The sequence below is a fragment of the Sebastes umbrosus genome, chromosome 2 (genome assembly GCF_015220745.1).
Source record: "Sebastes umbrosus isolate fSebUmb1 chromosome 2, fSebUmb1.pri, whole genome shotgun sequence".
NCBI lineage: Eukaryota > Metazoa > Chordata > Actinopteri > Perciformes > Sebastidae > Sebastes > Sebastes umbrosus.
The window spans coordinates 13,323,781-13,343,465 of record NC_051270.1 but is presented as its reverse complement, the minus strand read 5'-3'; the positions used below and the strand labels follow the sequence as shown (position 1 = coordinate 13,343,465).

General features: G+C 37.4%; 1 protein-coding gene across 1 annotated transcript; it reads left to right on the top strand.

Moving 5' to 3' along the window:
- The first annotated feature begins 6,231 nt into the window (after positions 1 to 6,231).
- Positions 6,232 to 17,668, top strand: LOC119481206 (secretory carrier-associated membrane protein 5). Its single transcript, XM_037757951.1, has 7 exons — positions 6,232 to 6,428; positions 9,582 to 9,641; positions 9,730 to 9,849; positions 12,378 to 12,534; positions 14,657 to 14,758; positions 16,059 to 16,176; positions 16,520 to 17,668. The coding sequence occupies exons 2-7, from the start codon at positions 9,635 to 9,637 to the stop codon at positions 16,685 to 16,687; spliced, it is 672 nt and encodes a 223-aa protein (XP_037613879.1). The 5' UTR covers positions 6,232 to 6,428; positions 9,582 to 9,634; the 3' UTR covers positions 16,688 to 17,668.
- Positions 17,669 to 19,685: the final 2,017 nt, after the last annotated feature.

Here is a 19,685-nt window from a genome sequence, read left to right as displayed (position 1 = left end):
ACTGTAGAATTCACTAATAGATGTGAATTGAAGTGACGGCACTGATTAGATCTGCATGAAAAACACTGAACCTGATGAGAAGCCGTATATCTAATAAAGAAACAATATTCGCTCATTATAACAATCTTTAAAGGGGTTACTCAATATCTACAATAAAATCTTGCCTTGCAAGCCGGCAACAATTATGAACTCTCAGCAATCACACACTTTTTATTCATGGCTCATTTAAAAAAAAGTATTACTGATTTTCTATTGCTGATACTGCAATATTGATGACTACACTTAAATGCCTCCCCTGCTTACTTTTGTTCTTTTATTGTGGTAAGTAAATATCAATGTCTTATCATCTTGCTTTCATTTTCACAATAAAATCTTAGAATACACACCCGTGGACAGATTCTTAGTTATGTATTTTCCATTTCGACTAGAGGAGTGACTGACAATGACTTTTCATTGTGAGGATATTGCATTTGGTAATAGCAATACTATGAAATATGAATAATATGATGATAATGTAATACATTATCCGTATTATATAATATTATACTCATACTGCTCTCCAGTTTTACTGGCATATCAACACTATCTCTGATTTTCTAATGATATAACCTTGAGCTTGGAGCTTAAGTTTGTGAGAGTTGGTGAAAATTTTCATTTACATTATAATATATTAACATACACATTGTAGCAGTTTGATTTCATCATTCAAGTCAGTGTATTACCATTTCAATTGAAACCATTAAATTTAATAACCAGATGGCTTCCTGTGAGCAAGGTGAATCCTCTATTTCAGGTCGATACTATTCTGGACATGCATGGAATGAAACCTACATAGTTTTAAAGAAAACAGCTCCTACTGGTGGTATATCATTTCCATTGATAACAATATTACAATATATGACTATTATCTGTGATTTATGTCTGTTGCCTTATTTTTAGTGTGACACACTTTGTGTCATTTTCTCTTGAAAGGTGCTTAAATAAACATACTTATTTACTTAATTAAACGTGCAGTGTGTAGGATTTAGTGGCATGTAGTGGTGTGGTTGCAGATTGCAACCAACCGCTCACTCCTCCCTTTCCAAGACTGCGGTAACGTGAGCCGCAGAGTGGAACAGCAACCTTTACTATCAAAAGAGCCATTTTAGGCAACAAAAAAAAAAGATTGTTGATGAGAAGTTTACGATAATAAAGTCAGAAGTTTATGAGAAAGAAAGTCGTAATTTCATGAAAATAAAGTCATAACTTTACGAGAAAAAAAGAAATACGTAAAATTACTACTTTATAATAGTATGACCTACAACAATTATAAATAAAAATGAAAATTTAAACAAAAAAAACAGTTATTCATTTCCACTCATTTTTTAAAAATCCACAGAGAGCCACTGGAGAGGGGCTAAAGAGCCGCATGTGGCTCTGGAGCCGCAGGTTACTGACCCCTGATCTACATTAAGGATCCAGCACCCAGTATTCAAGGTCTAATCCTGAGTTGAACATGTTGTGTCTTAATTAATGTAAAAGTTAAAAAACTGATCCTATAAGAATCCTTTAATATTTTCAGTGATAATAATTAATACATTGAGTGTCACTGCCATAGTGTCCTGGCACTGGTATTTTATCTGTTTAGTTGTCTGCAGTGGTGGAACATACATCTACTCAAGTACTGTACTTACGTACAATTTTGAGGTACTTATCTTGAGAAATTCAGTTTTATGCTACTTTATACTTCCACTCCACATTTCAGAGGGAAATATTGTACTTTTTACTCCACATTTTACTATTTATTTGATAGCTTTAGTTACTTTACAGATTCAAATTGTTTACACAAAATTGTATCAATTATTATTAACAAATACAATATGAGATATAATTATAAATTAAGCTACACAGACGTATATAAAGTAATTAAAATTAGCCTCACCTTTACCAGCTGCAACGTTATTCTGAAATGGGCCATTCTGCATAATGAGTACTTTTTGTACTTTAAGTATATTTTGATGCTAATACTTTTGTACATTTACTTAAGTAAAACACATTTTGAATGCAGGACTTACTTGTAACAGAGTATTTATACACTGTAAATTTCTAGATTGCTATTTTTTTCTACAGTAAATGAATTAAGTACCTCTTTCATCACTATGTCCATGAATATTCTTATCAAACCAGTTTGTCATCTTTGAGACCTGCTCCTCTCCAGTGAACTTGTACTGCTGTAACATACCAAACATATGTGACTCTGTTGTTGTAGCATCAACCAAGTTTCCCTCACTCACCGCAGTGAAACAGCAACCCCAGCTGGAGAACTGGAGAAAACTTAGTATTTAGGCCAGCAACAAACTCAAGTCTCATATTCAGGTTTGGACCAGTGGCTTGGGTACTGATTTGACTGATGGACCTGTACCAAGCGGGGTGTTGTATAGCTGAATTTGCATAAGGTAAAGGAAATTACTTTTAGCCTATTTAAAGCTGCAGTGGGTAGAAATGGAGCAAATATAATAAATGAAAAAAAAAGTTAAAATAAAACAGTCACTTTATCCTGTCAGTAGTGCATTAGACAGGTAATCTGAAAAAAAAAACATGTGCCTATGTGTCCTCCGGTGATCCTAACGGCATCTGCAAGATTTCACAGACCGGAGGAAAAACAACCAATCAGAACCGAGCCGGAGCCTGCTGTCCATCTGCCGTCTACGAGCCGGCTGTCAATCACTCGCGAACTCCGATCAAACGGTCAAACTAGGCAGCGCTGATCAAATATTAATCAATATTCTGTTACTGTAATGCCTATTATTCGCCTCAAATGTTTTCAAAAACATCTTGTAGTGTACTGTTTAGCTGTAAAACGAGAAAGTTTGTGACCCGGCAGCCAAGTTGAGATCAGTTGAGGAAATACCAAGCACCGCCCACCAGCCGGAGCACTGCCAATAGGAATGCCCAATAAGAAAGCGCTCTCTCTCTGAAATGACCTGTGATTGGCCAAAGTCTCCCGTCACGGGCTAGATTTTTTAAAGCCTGAAAATGGAGCCATGAGGCCGTGCAGAAATCTAGTTTTTTTCTCAGAACACTTGACTTACTATATGCTGAAAGGTAATTATGGAATTTTTGCCCAATGCTGCCAAAAATATACTGCCTACCCCCACTTTAACCCTCATCCTACCAACCTATTTAACATACAAGGACTACCGACTGGGGTCCCTGCAGGACTACTGTAAGAAACAACCATCATAGCAAAATGTTAAAAAAAGATTATTATTTTACAAAAGTTACAGTTAATTTGCATATTGTGTAAAATTAAAATAGACAGAGCCCATGAGGAAATCTGTGTCTGCTGCATCCGTGTCTGTTTCCTTCAAGATGACTGACAGAGGGCCCCTACCCACCTGATAGTGTGTCATACTTTTAATTAGAACCCAGAGCAAACATTGTATCCATCTATTCTATTGTATCTATTAAAACTGCATAGGCTGCAATTGGGTGCTTTTGGATGGGTCCCCCAGGACCCCTATGCATCAAAATAAACCACAAGTCTCCCCTTTACAGACATGCCCACTTTATGATAATCACATGCAGTTTGGAGCAAGTTATAGTCAAGTCAGCACACTGACACACTGACAGCTGTTTTTGCCTGTTGGGCTGCAGTTTGCCATGTTATGATTTGAGCATATTTTTTATGCTAACTGCAGTACCTGTGAGGGTTGATGGACAATATTTGTCATTATTTTGTGTTGTTAACTGATTTCCAATAATAAATATATACATACATTTGCATAAAGCAAGCATATTTGCCCACTCCCATGTTGAAAAGATTATTAAACACTTGACAAATCTCCCTTTAAGCTAAATTTTGAACAGATAAAAAAAAAATGTGTGATAAATTTGCGATTAATCACAATTCAATATTTTAATTGATTGACAGCCCTACTTTTTTTATAATTAATACAACATAAAATAATAATTATTGACAATAATATAATAATAAAAACATAATAATAAAACAATTAAACAGAAAACAATGATATGAAGTCATTAGAAACAAACTGATTGACAAAGTCATGACAAACTGCAGTGATAGAATAAAGCACCTGTGAGAGATGACGAAACGTATACCTCTGAGGTCTGTGGGGACCCAGCTGGTACCGTAGGATGAGGGTTAATTTAACCAGGGTTACCATATATTTCTATTATAACATTGCTTCTGCTTTGAATATATCGGCTAACTTGCTATGTGCATTTTATATATTTTGTTTTTCTATTTCAAAGTACGTTGCTGCACTGGAAACCCCTAAAGAGCACATCTCCCCTATTCTGGCTTCTCTTCACTGGCTCCCTGTGCGTTTTAGGATTGATTTTAAGATTTTATTATTAACATATAAATCGTTAAATGGGCAAGCTCCAACTAATCTTGCAGACTTTTTAAAACCACACCTTTTTATCAAGGACACTCAGATCCACTGACCAGTTGCTTCTGACTGTCCCTAGGTCAGGGGTCAGCAACCTGCGGCTCCGGAGCCACATGTGGCTATTTAGCCCCTCTCCATTGGTTCCCTGTGTTTTTTTAAAAAAATGAGTGGAAATGATTAACTGTTTTTCTTATTTACATTTTAAATTTTATTGATCATTGTTGTGGGTCTATGGTACAAGGGTATGACCGAGTATTAGGGCCACATTGAGGAAAAAAAAAAATCGGATCCTCAATGTGGCCCTAATACTCGGTAGTACATTTGCACTAGACTATAAACTGTGTTACCTTCATCACAATGCTCAGATGTTTTGCGGCTCCAGACATATTTTTTTATTTATCTTTTGGCCAAAAATGGCTCTTTTGATAGTAAAAGTGGCTGACCCTTGCCCTAGGTCTAGGTTGAAGCTCAGGGGTGACCGAGACTTTTCAGTTGCAGATCCAAAGCTCTGCCTCCACATCTTCGGCTGTCCCCCACACTGCCTGTTTTTCAATCAAACCTCAAAACGCACTTTTTATTCCTTGGCTTTTGGCTCGGCATGACAGTTGCCTTTTTTAAATCCTTTTTCCTTTCTTTTTGGTCCTTTTATTATTTTAATGTCCTGTTGGTTTTAAATTGTTCTTAGTGTTTTATTGTGTTGTTTGTTTATGTTTAATTGTACAGCCCTTTGGTCAACTTTTGTTGTTTTTAAATTTGGATTGGATTGAAAAAAAACATATCATCACATCCCCCCCTCCCTTCCCCTCCTCCCCTTTTTATTTTCTATTAACTTATTTGTTGATTTAATTTGTTATTACTCTTGTATTTTTGTATTATTGTTTGTTTGTTTTTTGTTATGTGTGTTTTGTTTTGTTTTTTTAACTATATTCTTTCTTTTTATCATTATTATTATTATTTATTTTCTTAATTTTATTTCAATTTTGAATGTTGAAGTTGTTTTCTCTAGTGTATTTAATGAGTTTGTCTATAAGCTCATCTACTTAAAAATTGGTTTATAAACTATTGTAATTGCGACTGTAAATAGCATGTATGAAAACAACTTTGAAAAAAGAAAAAAAAAAAAAAGAAAAGACATATCATACAACAAAACAACCCAACTGTGTGATTAGAAGTGTGACAACATAATTTTAGATCAATTGTAAATGCATGTTGGTTATCATAAATTATATTGTATAGGGGAAAGGGTCAGATCGTAGATCGTAAATTCATGAGCTTGTTTGATAGCTCAGGGCTTATGCCCTTTTCTATTCATAGGAAATCGTTGGAGGGAGGAGAGAGGAGATGGTGGAGGAGACCAGTTGGTGCTGATGCATCATGGCCAGTTGAGGAGGGTTTTTTTCTTTCTTTCTTGTTTTTTTCTTTTTTTAGATATATACATTTATTTTTCCTTTTTTTTCCCCTTTTTTTTTTCTTCCTTTTCCTCAAAACAAAATTAAATTAAATTAAATATGGATAAAACAAAATAGAGAGAAAAATAAATAAATACAGAAATACATAAATATAGAAAGAAAACTTTAAAAAAAGCCAACATAACTGGGCAGGATCAATATCATGTGACTGTGTGTGTGCGCTTGAGAGGGGTGGAAATGGTCATGAATGAGGCTGATGGTTTACAGTTTAACGCCACACTATTTACCTCAGCTGGTGGTCCATGATGGTTCAGCACCATGGACAGAGACCTGAACTGTGATTGGCTCAAGAAAAACGACGTCACGGATTAGAGTAATCAGCCTATTGGTCTGAATCAAAGTGACAGCAGGCTCCCTGCACGGTGATTGGTCGAGGGGGTCAGGATAGTTAGGATTTATCGCTTTGGTCATATACAGAAGAAAGTATTATACTAGTCTTAATAGTTTGCTGGCAGATAATCGATACTGTTTTGTCAGTCGTGAATCTATTCACCTCGCAGCTGAAGCGTCCACTGGAGACTGTGACACTTTGAACAGAGAAGCTGTGTGCTCTCTGGAGGAGGTAAGCAGATTACGTTTCCTGTGTAATTCCTGCCTATGATGACCTGCTCTCTGCACATATATCTCTATACAGCGAATAGTGCGGCTCATTTCATGCAGTGGGAGCGGAGCTTGCGTGTGATTGCAACATGTGCATTAACATTGCATTTTCTGGTTGGTATTCACAGAAAACACTGGAAGGATTCAGTAGTTAAAATCTGATCAGCAGTATGGAGACGACGCCTGCAGGGCTCACACGTTAAATCCATCCGGCAGAGCGTCTGGACGGCGACGCTTTAGCTTATAGCACCAGATCTGTTAAACCCATGTTGTTCTGGTCTAATGCTCCCACATATAGGACATGCAAAATCATTTTGGCTTTTTGAAAGTTTTCTTTATTTCTTTATTTCTTTCTTTATTTTTATTTTTATTTTTATTTTTATTTTTATTTTTATTTATTTTTCTCTCCATTTTGTTTTATCCATATTTCATTTTATTTTATTTTGTTATGAGGAAAAAAAAAAAAAAAAATATATATATATATATATATATATATATATAAAAAAAAAAAAAAAAAGAAAAGAAAAGAAAACAATTTAAAAAAAAAAACTCCTCAACTGGCCTGAGCAAAATCCTGCAGGCCCTCCTACCTGACCCTTGGGGACATGGAAACAGTCTGCTGTCGCCACCCAGTCACACCTCACACCCCAGTGCTCCCACCCTTTTTTAAAAGAGTTTGCTCCATCTGTCGGTCTCAGAATAAGTAGACTTATAGGCTATACACAGAATAGAATGAGGTATGAACAAACTATTTATTGAATAGCACGTTTTCTATATAATCTTAAAAAAGTTTGGATTAATGATCAGCCTGTTGAAACAGTAGAGGAGTTTAAATATTTAGGAACATTTTTTGACTGTACTTTAAATTTTTACAACAAAGAAAAAACATGGCCAGTAAAATTATTGGGAAAGAACAAAAACAACTGAGATGTATATATAAAACACTTTATAAATAATTTATAAAACTGGTACAATACTGGTGTACAATAAAGATTATTATTATTATTATTATTATTATTATTATTATTATATTATGATATTACTAATATTAACATAAATACGAAATTGCAGAAAATATAAAATGTAGGAAATAACAGTGATCTTTGGCTCTCCTGGATGTGGATCAACTTTTTGTACTGGCTGATGATCCAGCATCCCTCTACTGACAAACTGAAGCGTAGCACCTGTAAATGATAGATACTTGTATCAGGCCCTTTCAGACTGGCTCCCCATGATTTCCCCTTTATACATTTTCAAATATAAAATGCTATTCTATGGCATGGCTGAATAAAAGGGTACTTGATGGTTATGATTTACTGAGAGATGTGCATCCATATCTCCCTGCAATATATGCCCAGCTAATCAACATTTTAAAATCAATATTTAAATCAGTAGTCAATGTCAATCAATTGCTTTCCATCTTGCATTAGTCCAGAGACAGACAGACAGACAGACCAAGACATGCACTGCACTGCTAGCAGTTAGCAGACAGACAGACTAGAGAGATGCTCTGCAGTCCAGCACATCAACTAACTCTTCTGTTATTTGCTGACATCAAACTTGGAGAGGAGAAAACACAAGTTTACCTGGTTGCTGTTCCCGCAATTCACTCCCATGGTTTCTTTTCTCCTTTCACTACATCCTCTAATCGAAGTTGTAAACATTGACACCCGTTTTGACCTCTGACATGAGGCGGGGCCTTTACGTAATTTGTGTGACCTTACGCCACTTGCATAAGTGAGCACATAGAGCCGCTCTTAAGATAAGATAAGATAAGATATTCCTTTATTAGTCCCGCAGTGGGGGAATTTGCAGTGTACAGCAGCAAAGGGGATAGTGCAAAAAACAAGAAGCATCAGCTAACACAGTAAAAAAAAGAGCTAAACAAAGTGTAACAAAATATGAACCATTTAGGAAGTATAAAAAAAAATAGGAGCAGTATATACAGTATTGACAATAAACAGACTATTAACAAAATTGCACAAGTGGAAAATTATATTGCACAGTGAGAATGAATGAATGAATGAATGAATGAAATTCCACCTGAAAATATCAGGTTATTGTCAGTTTTTTGGTGTGTAAGTGGTCTAATGGGAGCAGTGCTGGTTGTGGAGTCTGATAGCTGGGTGTTAATACATCCATGGAACCACCCGGCTCTGTGTCTAGTTTATTTTTTGTATTGCACTATCAAAAAGGCACTTCATATTCAAGAGAATACAGTTCACAATCATATAACAACCAAGCGAGCAATAACAACAAGAAGCAAAGAGAGAATTACATGACACAAATAAATGATAATGAAAGAAGAAAACAAACAACAACAAAAAAGAAAACTTTAGTGGTCAATCAGGAATTAAGGGACATAGATATTCTTGAAGCTATAGGACTTTTTTAATTTTACAACACTTTACATATTTTTTTGTAGAGCATTATCTTGTTTAGATATGCAGCAAATATAGGAGTAGTTTTTAAGAAACATTTGTGTATGAAATATTTTGTCAAAATAATTCAATTGTTAATCCCAAACTCTGTTTTCTTGTCCTCCATTTGGAGACCAAACTTTATATTTCCAAATGTTAGAATCGCAATACTTTGATCATTATCCAATATTGAAAAGCATGGCTCTGTGTCAAGCTCTCTTGAGGGACATTTCAGGAGCTCTTGGGGGCCCTAAGCATCCGTTTAGTTCGCTTACGCGTCTCTCCAAGGCAGTCGAGGTGCAGTTCTGTAAGTCAGCCCATGGTCTGTCTCACTGTTAACAGCAACGCTGCCACAACTACCACTAGAATAGCCTACTACAATCCCGAGCACTTCAACTAGATCACAGGTATTAATCAAATGCCTCAAAATATTCATATCATGTCAGCTGTTTAAATACCAAAACATAATTGTTACCAAAAAAATAACAAAAATAAGTTGTTGTGATGTGAAACTCTTCATTGACTTGAGGAGGATGAACACTTGAAGTTTCTTTAAAGTTTTTTTTTTTTTTAAATAACCTTCAGGGAACGTTACCTGAAGGTTCTCTGTTTGCTGGTTGGGTTACACATGGGCTACAGAAATAAGTCAGCACCGACAACAAAGTCCTAACCTCCATTTTCTTCTTATTTGACAGGCTCAAGAGACTGAAGGAGTAATTCAAAACAGTGATCTCCACACTTCATCCATATGGCAGGTCAGAGATTATAAAGTAAATACACTGGGAAAGAATCGCCATATGCAAGCTGCTATATGTCTAACTGTTGTGAAATGATTTGTCTCAGAGCCCAACTTCCCCCCGCTGCCGGGATTCATTCCACTCAAGCCATGCTTCTACCAGGACTTTGATGAGATCCCTGAACAGCACCGCAGCATGTGCAAGAAAATGTACCACCTGTGGATGTGTGAGTGGCTTAAAGTGATGGTGTATTGTTATAAATGGGATTTCCTGTTACATTATCCTTGCATCAGGCTACTATATAGACTTTGGAGCTTAAATTCCAACTATGAAACTTTAAAGGTGATAAATGTGAGATTGGGAGCATCATGAGAGTAGTGCAGAGCGGCAGCCGTGAGCTAGCCAGTGGGGCACGCTCACATGCACAAAGCACAAACATGCACTAAAAGCACGCACGGTCGGCCCAACTATATAAAAAAAGCAAGCTCAGATTACAACACACCGTACTTGCCAACCCCCCGATTTTCCCCGGAAGACTCCCATTTTTCATTGCCCACTCCCGGTTTCCTCCCGGGGTCACACTTCTCCAATTTTTCTCCTGATTTTCACACCTTTTTTCCTTTCATTATCTAAATTCTAAATATTATGTAATTTCCTGGTGGAGGAGAGCTGCTTGCGACCATAGATATAGCCTATATACGCTGGCGACCGGCATCCGCGGTTTTGGCTGCGCTCACCGCACATCACATTGTATAGTGCCCAAGTTGGGCTTTGCACAATGCAGCAAAAAGCCGTTGTGGAGCGGCACAAAGGCATTAGAAATAATGGGTTTCAGAGCATAAGTTGTACTGTTGTCGTGTTGTGTCTTAAAGGGCCTTCAATGAGAAAGAGACAGAGAGAGAAATGGAGAATACTAAGAGAAAGAAATACTCTAGCAGTGGCAAAAAGTGAATGAATCAATACAAATTGATGAGTATTAGTTTATACAAGAGATTCACACAAGTTAATGCCAAATTACTCAGTTTACTTTCATGAGAATTAAAAGTAAAATTAAAAGTAAGCCTATTTAACATAACAATTCTGTTGCAGTGTAATTATCATTTTGTTATTTCATTCTTTGAAAGTCACCAGAATACAGGAAACAAAGTCTCTGAAACTATTGTTTCTGGGGGAAGACCCCCCCACAGACCCCAGCTTTGCCTTTGAAATCCTTCCTATTTTTGAGGTCTCAAGGTTGGAAGTACGCAACACACACAGAGGGAGAGTGACTTCATTCTCTGCTCAGGTAGACATTACTCCTCTATATATTTACATAGCAAATAGTTGTTTGCTGCTATATTAATGCTCTATCATATAGAGCACCTTTACACTGACTTTTTTTCTGCCTGACTCTCCAATATAACAACAGAAGCCATGATTTTCCTGGAGGTCCCATAAACTATCTTCCCCTCTGTGGTTAACTCATAAGAACTATGTAACAGAAGGGCAATGGTTTACAAGGGTCCCTTTGGTCCAAAAATATATTCTTTTTATTGGCCGTGGCTGTGTTATCCTGACTGGTTTATTTGCTAATGAGTCATAACGCTGACCAGATGGCCTTGGTTTGAGCAGGGCAGTTAACATTGAGATTGTGTTAAACAATTTTTGCCAGAGGCACTTTCATCAAAGTTTATTGCACCATAAACAAGCAGGACAATGATGTTTGTGATATTGCTCTGGTCAGGAAGCTCCCTGCCCGTCCATGAAGGCATGCAAGGGAGCCGAGTACAGGGAGAGAGGAATAGCTCAAAGCTGCTGCAACATTTACACAGGTGCAATGACACTGGTGGTTAGGAGGAGGGCAATAAGCCAATATACAGTAGAGTAACATGAAGATAATGAAAATAAAGGTGAAGGTGGCGTGTCGATACAGGGATGCAACTGATTTTGGTGTGCAGAGAAACCTCTCCACTCTATATACCTGCTCTAAACCACGGCCTGATTTTCATTGTGTTGCAGTGCCCAGTCAACAAAACAAAAGATGCTTTTCATTTAAAATAATCATTTCTACACAACAAAAAAGATGTACCTATTACTCTGAACTAGCGACTGAACTCCTTTCTTTCTGCAGGCGTCGTCTTTTTCAGTAAACGGTAAACAGAAGCAGGTATTCAAAGTCCCAATCTGCTTTTGGATGTGCTGTTATTCTCTTTCAATTTTCTGCATGCATGGCATGCACATTGCTTGCATATTTGAGTGTTATTCAGCTTCTTTTTTTGGAGCATTTTCTTTCTCATTTCATGTGTGAAAGTCATTTGAAGCCAACCGTATTTGTGTATTCAAGAGCGTTCCTCAATATCTGTCATGTTGCAGCTGTGTTTGGCCTCATAATTCTCTTGTAAAGCACTCTCGCATTTTCTCTATAGACCAAAATTTGAGGCTGATTGGCCTTCTTTGCTAGTTTATAGAAGAAAGATGGGACCAAAGCACAGAGCTCCAATTAGAACTAAGTGCAACTTAAGCGAGGAGTACTGTAGCCTCATAACATTACTGAGAATTAATAGAAAAGGAAGCCAGCAAAAAAAGGCTATTCAGGGAACACAAGCCATTTCGGTGAGTCAAGCATTGCAATTACATATTTCACATTAATGCTGGCTGCCTTCATATCCACACATGAATCTTTTTTCAAACGCTGTTCTAGCATGCGCATGTCAGTGTACCACCTTGATTCGTTTTTTTTCATCTAAAACACAATATGTCTATTTGGTGTTACAGTGAATACCGCTACTCTTGCGGTGAATCTCATCGCTTGCTTTGCTTGGATGTTTGCTGGAGGTGGCGTGACCAACTTTGGACTGGCTATCATCTGGCTAATCATGTTCACTCCCTGCTCTTACGTCTGTTGGTTCAGGGCCATCTACAAGGCCTTCAAGTAAGTCAAATATGAAGTACTGACATTCAGAAGATTGTTTAGTCAGCGGTAACTCATTATAAAGTTGTTTGGTGTAGCTGCATTTTGCTGGCACAGTCGTTGCTTTAAGTATAAAGCAGCACAGTGATAAAGTTATAAGTAGCACATTCACACCTACGGGTAATTTAGAGTCAACAATTAACCTAACCTGCATGTCTTTGGACTGTGGGAGGAAACCCACGCTAACATGCAAACTCCACACAGAAGGGCCCCAAGCCAGATTCGAACCTGCAACCCTCTAGCTGTGAGGCACCAGTGCTAACCACTGCACCACTGTGCAGCCCGATGTTCTCACATGTTTCTGCAACATGAAAAAAGCATAAAAAACGACTATTCGACTAAATAAATCTTTTTCAATTGAGATAAAAAAAACGACCGATGAAGTTAACTAATCGACTAACAACAGAGACAATAACTGCACATCACATACAATATAACGCATACCATGTCATCAAGTGACAGAGAGATTATTATTATTCCTGCTTTTTAATCATGGTTACATACGGTATTAGTACTTCTGTGATCTTTGCCATAGCCCTTTGATAGGGCTTTTTAGGTTTCCTCTCTTCTTTACATATCAAATTTGGTAGATCAGAGGACTACTACAGATCACAGGATATTGCCTTCTAATGCCATGTAGGAAACATTTAAAGTCCCAGTGAAATGGAAGTTAGAGCGTCTTTGGCTTCTGTACTGGGATGTAATCCCCAGTGAAACTAAATATTCGAATGGTGTACAGTTACAAGATGGATTTAAATCAAATCCTTAACATTTGATAGGACCGCTAAAAAGTGGGCGGGCTCTGAATGTAGTGCGATACAGAGCCTCCACACACACCTCCCTTGTCGATAAAAGTTGCAGATTGATTGATCGATGGATGTCATGGTATTATTGGTTGAAATTTGTTTGGTAGGTTACGTATGTCTGTCCCGAGGGCTACCTGGTTGATCCTGCCAGTAGCATATGCTTGTCTCAAAGATTAAGCCATGCAAGTTTAAGTACACACGGCCGGTACAGTGAAACTGCGAATGGCTCATTAAATCAGTTATCGAACCATATGCGCAGGTCATATTTTGTTCTACAGGAAGAAAAGATCATTGGATGTTGATATGAAAATATAAAGAAATTTATTTCTTTTTTAATTTTTTTTGCATATATTGTTAAATAGTTGCACAATGACCGGCGATGTGATCTAAAACGGTTAAAAAGGCATTTTTCATTTCATCTTGACTTTAATGTGAAGTTGCTAAAAAATGATTTCCTCTCCATACTTCGTAATTGAGATAACTCATTGGGTCCACATCGTTTTTTTTCCCTTTTGCTGAGTCATTTCTACATAGTGTACTTTGACAGTTTGCCATCCTGTCTAGTATAATGTATGTGTACTCATCTAGGGCGATGATCCATTATAGATGGTGGCTTTAAGCTAATTTCTCCATTCTCTGAAAGTGTTGAGTGGCAGCAGAGATAAATGATCCAATCATTCCCTCTGGAGACAGAAGGACACATCCGCTCTATCCCCTTCACTGAAGGGCAACGTAAAATATCTTCTTAAATCATCCCTTTATCTTTTGGGCTTAGGTGTGCTTCCTGCTCCTTGACCAGTTTGCTGAGTCAGGGACAGACAACGTTTTGTCTAGTACAGTAGATGATGCCTTGATACAAAATATGGGTCTTACCCTCCACTCTGATCAAGATCAAACCAGAACGACCAAAGTACCAAGGCAGGGCAAGGAGCCTGCAGTCCAGCACAGTCCTCCGACAAGGCCCTCCATGGCTGTGTTGTCATCACTGCAGAAAGGCAGATGTAGGAGAAGTGATACCACGGTTATAGTCGAGGCATGTGATTGAATAGTTACGAATAAACCTGGAAATGATCAGTGTGTGGATTCCTAAACACAAGTGAAGTGTGAATTACTCCTCATGGTGCCTATATCACCCTGTGGGCTTGAATGCCTTGAAACCAAATGTATAGATAACATGAATAGCATCACACAACATGCAAACACAAGATTAGATGTATAGTAGTGATATATTTTGTATGCACATGTAACTATTTCTTTGTTTTTTGTTTTTTTCTCAGGACTGACAGCTCCTTCAACTTCATGCAATTTTTTTTTGTATTCATGGCCCAAACTGGCATCAGCATCATCCAATGCATAGGCATCCCTGGATGGGGAGTATGGTAAGAGTCAGAGATTGAAAATGTATGGAAAATATTTCATATATATTTTTTTTTCAAATGACTTTTAGGCATAATATTCAGAATACAAAGAGATTCAGAATCCAGACTGTTGTCAGGCTATTAAATAGGCTTTATCAGCTGCTATAAGCCCCATAGATGTGGGCCAATAGGGGCCTACTAAACCCACTAGTAGGTTTTATCATCTATTCACATGGTAGATCACTGAAGAACAAGACAGCGACTTCTAGTGACCGTAGTAATTACGACAGGAGCTTGAAACTCCATACAGGGGTGAAGGTTGGGACTGAGGGATGGGACACAAAACACAGGTTTTTCAACCAGGAGTGTTCAAAACATGACATTTCATTCAGTTTTACAATATGTTGCTTTTAAGTTTCACTTTCACTTTTACAACATAGCAGGCATAGTAGGCCCCTAATGACCCACATCTATGGTGCTTATAGCGACTGATAAGGCCTATTAAATGGCCTCATAACAGTCGAATCGGGTGCAGCATCAGATTTTTGTTTTTGCATGTTTATCAATCTTTCATTCAAATGATTTCTTTTTATGTTGGATTTTCACTCAATTAGAAAAATTGACTTAAAAAATAGAAAATATAAAATAAGTTCTGAAGTGAGTGCCATTACACTAAGGTACAGAGAGTCAACCAGTCAAATGCAACTCAAGTACCAGAGCTGTTGAAGTTCAGATATTTCTACAAGCGTTTAGAAGTGATTCATTCATTGTTATGCATTAATTAACATGAATTATCAGAAGTTGTTTTAATAAGACTACAAAATCTACTTTTGACTGAAATACTTTGAGGTCAAGCAATAAGTCCTGTCAGGAGGACTATATTTTTAAAGACCTTGCTCGCTGCTTTCATTAACACGACAGTGATGGAACATCAGAAATTGCCCTCATATAACTTTTACGATGGTCCTGTTATTAGATTTTGAGAGGCCGTTAAAAGAGATCCTCAAAATGTCACCTCTCTGAGGCTGATGATCAGAAATTAATATTATGACAGCCTCCATAAAGTTTATAAATGTCACCATGTGCAATTGGACGTTCTCATGTATGAGCTATAAAACTTTTAAACTTTATACGGCGGCACTTAAAGTCCACAAAAATTACTGGCATTTATCGTCCAGATGTTCCGCGGTGGCATCGTGATGAGGGACGACAGACAATCCAATAACAGATAATTATGGTTCATGTTGTGTTCGTAATCTGAAATTAATTTTTTTTTTTTCTTTTATGAAATTGTGTTAACGGTCATCTGTGTATTTTTCAGCGGTTGGTTGGCAACCATCTCCTACTTCAGCTATAATATTATCGTTGCGCTGATCATGTTGGTCCCTACTATCATGTTCACTGCAGTGGCCTCGCTGTCCTTCATTGCACTCACTAGGGTAAGGATTTAACTCATACAAAGGGAAATGTAGACAGGCTATTTATTACATTACATTTTCTGTTATTTTTTATTGTCGTAGCAAATCATTTTATAAGCCTTTGTCAATCCAGGATTTCATTTTCTCTCGTATCAACAAAACAGAATTGTTAGGTTTAAAATGATAAATACCAGAATTCCATTCAATCATTTGCTGAACCTAAAAAAAACTGTATTCCCCAAACAGATTTATTGATTAGAAATTACAATTGTATGACTATAAAAATCTACATGAAAACATTAACTAAACACTTCCACACGTGAAGGCTTGTCGATAATAACTTGTGAAACCACCTTGCATACAGATCCATAATTCCTACCGTGGCAGCGGGGGCAGCATGTCCAAAGCTCAGGAGGAATGGGCCACGGGAGCCTGGAAGAACCCTCACGTCCAGCAGGCGGCCATGGGGGCAGCTGCTGGAGCCATGAACGAACAGTACTCCAGCCCACAATACAACGACAACTCGATGTAGCCTCTTCAAGAAAGAGGTGTCAAAGAAGTGATGTGACAGTTATGCCAAAGTTTGAGCAACAGGATTAGGAAGATTTTGACCATTTCCCACAATATTGTTGATTATTAAGTTAAAAACACTTGCATATTTCCACGTATCTAATTTTTACATTTAGGACAAATCACTGATTCAGCAGAAATCGTCAGTGATTTCAAGCAATTTCATCATTTTACAAACAAATAGCTGTGGGAAGCTGGTTTTCGCCTTCCTGTATTAAAGGGCAAACTGATTATTTATTTGTAGTGTTTTATATCATTTCATGTGTTTTTTTTTTTCTGTTTGGGAGGTTGAAATGAAACTAGTTTTGAATGTGTAATATAACTTTAGGGGTTCTGTGAGAGCTGTATGCTGATGTTTGTGTTGATCTGCAGTTTTAGCCATTTTTACACAAGAAAGCAAAAATGATTTTTTTTCGATGTACAGTAACTTTTTGTTGTGATGAAGATTCAAATGTGTAGCATTATGTTATTTATTTACCCATGCACTATTAGAATGATAAATTATTGTGGATGCAAAGTTACTTTAGTTTTTCTTGTGTTTTAAATTCAAAGGTAAACCAAAGATCCAATGTAATACTGCAACTTGAATCGTCAAATCATGCCACTTTATGTGACCTCAGCATCATTTCATCATATTTCTATTCAGTTAATCAAAAGTTGCGCTGTAATGTTGAAAGGAAGTCACAATGAGAAACAGTATTACTGGATTTGAATAGAAACAGAACATCTTTACTTACTTGAAACCGACTCTTTGATGTACTTGAAGCTTCCTGTTGACATGAAAGCATCAGATTTACATCACATAAGAATCAGTGTTATTTAAATTCAGCAGAAAACAAGTGAAATATCTGAACCATATGAGACAACTTTTCTCCTGCAGTATGGCTATTTGACCACAGAGAGGCGCTGATGGTTTTAGTATGAAATAAAAAGCTCCAACATGTACAGATTACCTTCATTCATCCTTCACAGATCACAGTCTGCATTTATGACAGTCCCTTCTATTTCCTGCTTCTCTCTTTCTTTGTGTTGCTCCCTCTCTATCACACTAAATGAGCTCTATGGAAGTCAAGGTAATCACTACGCACCAACGCATAGCAACAACTATCAAGTATTGTGCTCTATTTTAGTAGTATTTTGCATTACATCGTTGGGTGCTAAGCAGCTCTACAGGAACAGGCGGGGGTTAAAAACCTTGCTCAAGGACAGTTGGTAGTGAATGGCTCACTCACTCCTCCCACCAAGCTGGGGTTTTGACACAGAACAGTTTGTCTCTGACCTCTGGTAGCCAAACCACCATGCACATTTTGTTTTTGCCAGAAGATGTTGTGTTTTTTTCCTGGAACAAATTGCATATGAAGGTACTGCACATACCGTTATACTTAGGCTGAGATCAGGGATCTTTTGTGTATTGAACGCCCCTTATTGTTTGCATAAAATCTCGAGACAAGCTGCTAAGTTTAACACCCACAGACTGCAAACAGTTCATTGTATAATTATTCTGCAGTTACTCAAGGAGGATGCTTTGCATAGAGCCGCTTTGTTTCTCGTTTGAGCATTTAGTTATATTTGCCCCATTTAATCAAGACATTGTACTCAATCATTAAAATGTGATTTCAAATTGTTTCCAACACATTACACACAGCAAATGGTTCTGCAGCCGTACTTGAATAAAAATAGGAGGCACATTCTTTGCCTCCAGGTGGTAGTGTTGGTTCTCTGTGGCCGTCTAATAGTCACACCGACTGTCCACCGGGGGCACTATATGACCTTTGTTTTTCTCGCCAGTGATCTGTTTTTAAAGTCTGCACAAGTGCATAAGAAATCTGAGATACTGCAGGGTGATGGATACTTGCCTGACCAAAAATTTTTTTTTTTTTTACACAAACACAATTTCTCCCTTGACATCCTGTGAGCAGGTGACCATCATAGATTAGATTCAAAATACACTTTAAATGGATTTATCTGTGGATGTCCTCTTCCCTACTGTCTGCCTCTCCCTGTGTTGTGAGAGTGATAGAATTACTTTGTGGAGAGGGGGGGGATGAAATTATACAAGCGATATAGATACCCAGAGGACCCACCAGCAGCCACCAACAAACACTGTAATTGCCATACGCATGGAAATCTCTTGTGACAAGTGGTGACAGCAAAGACTTGTGCCTTCAGGTAAACAGGACTGGTTGTCAGCTACAGAATATAGTCATTGATTCGTAACAAATCAAGACCGCACAGATGCTTTTCCTTTTAAAATTCAATTCTGTCCACTTGTAAAACATGGGTGGAAAAAACACCCAACTGCCTCTCATCATTTCATTCTGGCTGGAACACAAAAATGCAGATCTGACCAAAGTGCCAAATGTGTTACAGTGGGCTATTTTACATGTTGAAGCCATGTAACAAGCAATTAATCTGGTTTGTTAATGTTGGTTTGTTTGTGACACTCTTGTTTTGGTAATGGAAGAGGGGGAGGCATTTTGTGTAAAGAAAGCAAAGGTCTCAACCCACTCTGTCTTGTGTTCGACTGACCTGTGTTTCACATCATTTATGTATAGAGGGTTTCTTACATTGGTGCCTCTAAACCTCATAATTTTGTAGCAACTTTCATCTTGTTAGCATCCAATAGCTCTTATGAGTCTTTTACACATAGGCACAAATGTTGCTGTGTCTTGAGTGAACCAAAACAAGAAAGTCGCTGGCCTCAAAACCCAAACTATGAGTTGAAAGACGCTGAATCTCTACAGAGTCGGATAATAATTCTCTGTGGGCAAGTCACTATAAGCAACCTCTTTCACTTAGAAATGGTCATTTGATCCACGGTTCATATAAAAATATTGCTTAAAGCAGCTTTAAATCATCTATATAAAGGGCGGTTCCATTATTATTATTATTATTTGTTTTTTTTATATCATTCTGTAGTTTCCCAGTGGTGTTCCTTATGTATTCAAATCCGAACATTA

What these genes read in the sequence shown, in the direction of transcription:
- LOC119481206 (XM_037757951.1), top strand. An exon ending in AATGTACCACCTGTGGATGT is followed by an intron (nt 9,850 to 12,377) that starts GTGAGTGGCTTA and finishes TTGGTGTTACAG; the next exon opens with TGAATACCGCTACTCTTGCG. An exon ending in ATCCCTGGATGGGGAGTATG is followed by an intron (nt 14,759 to 16,058) that starts GTAAGAGTCAGA and finishes TGTATTTTTCAG; the next exon opens with CGGTTGGTTGGCAACCATCT.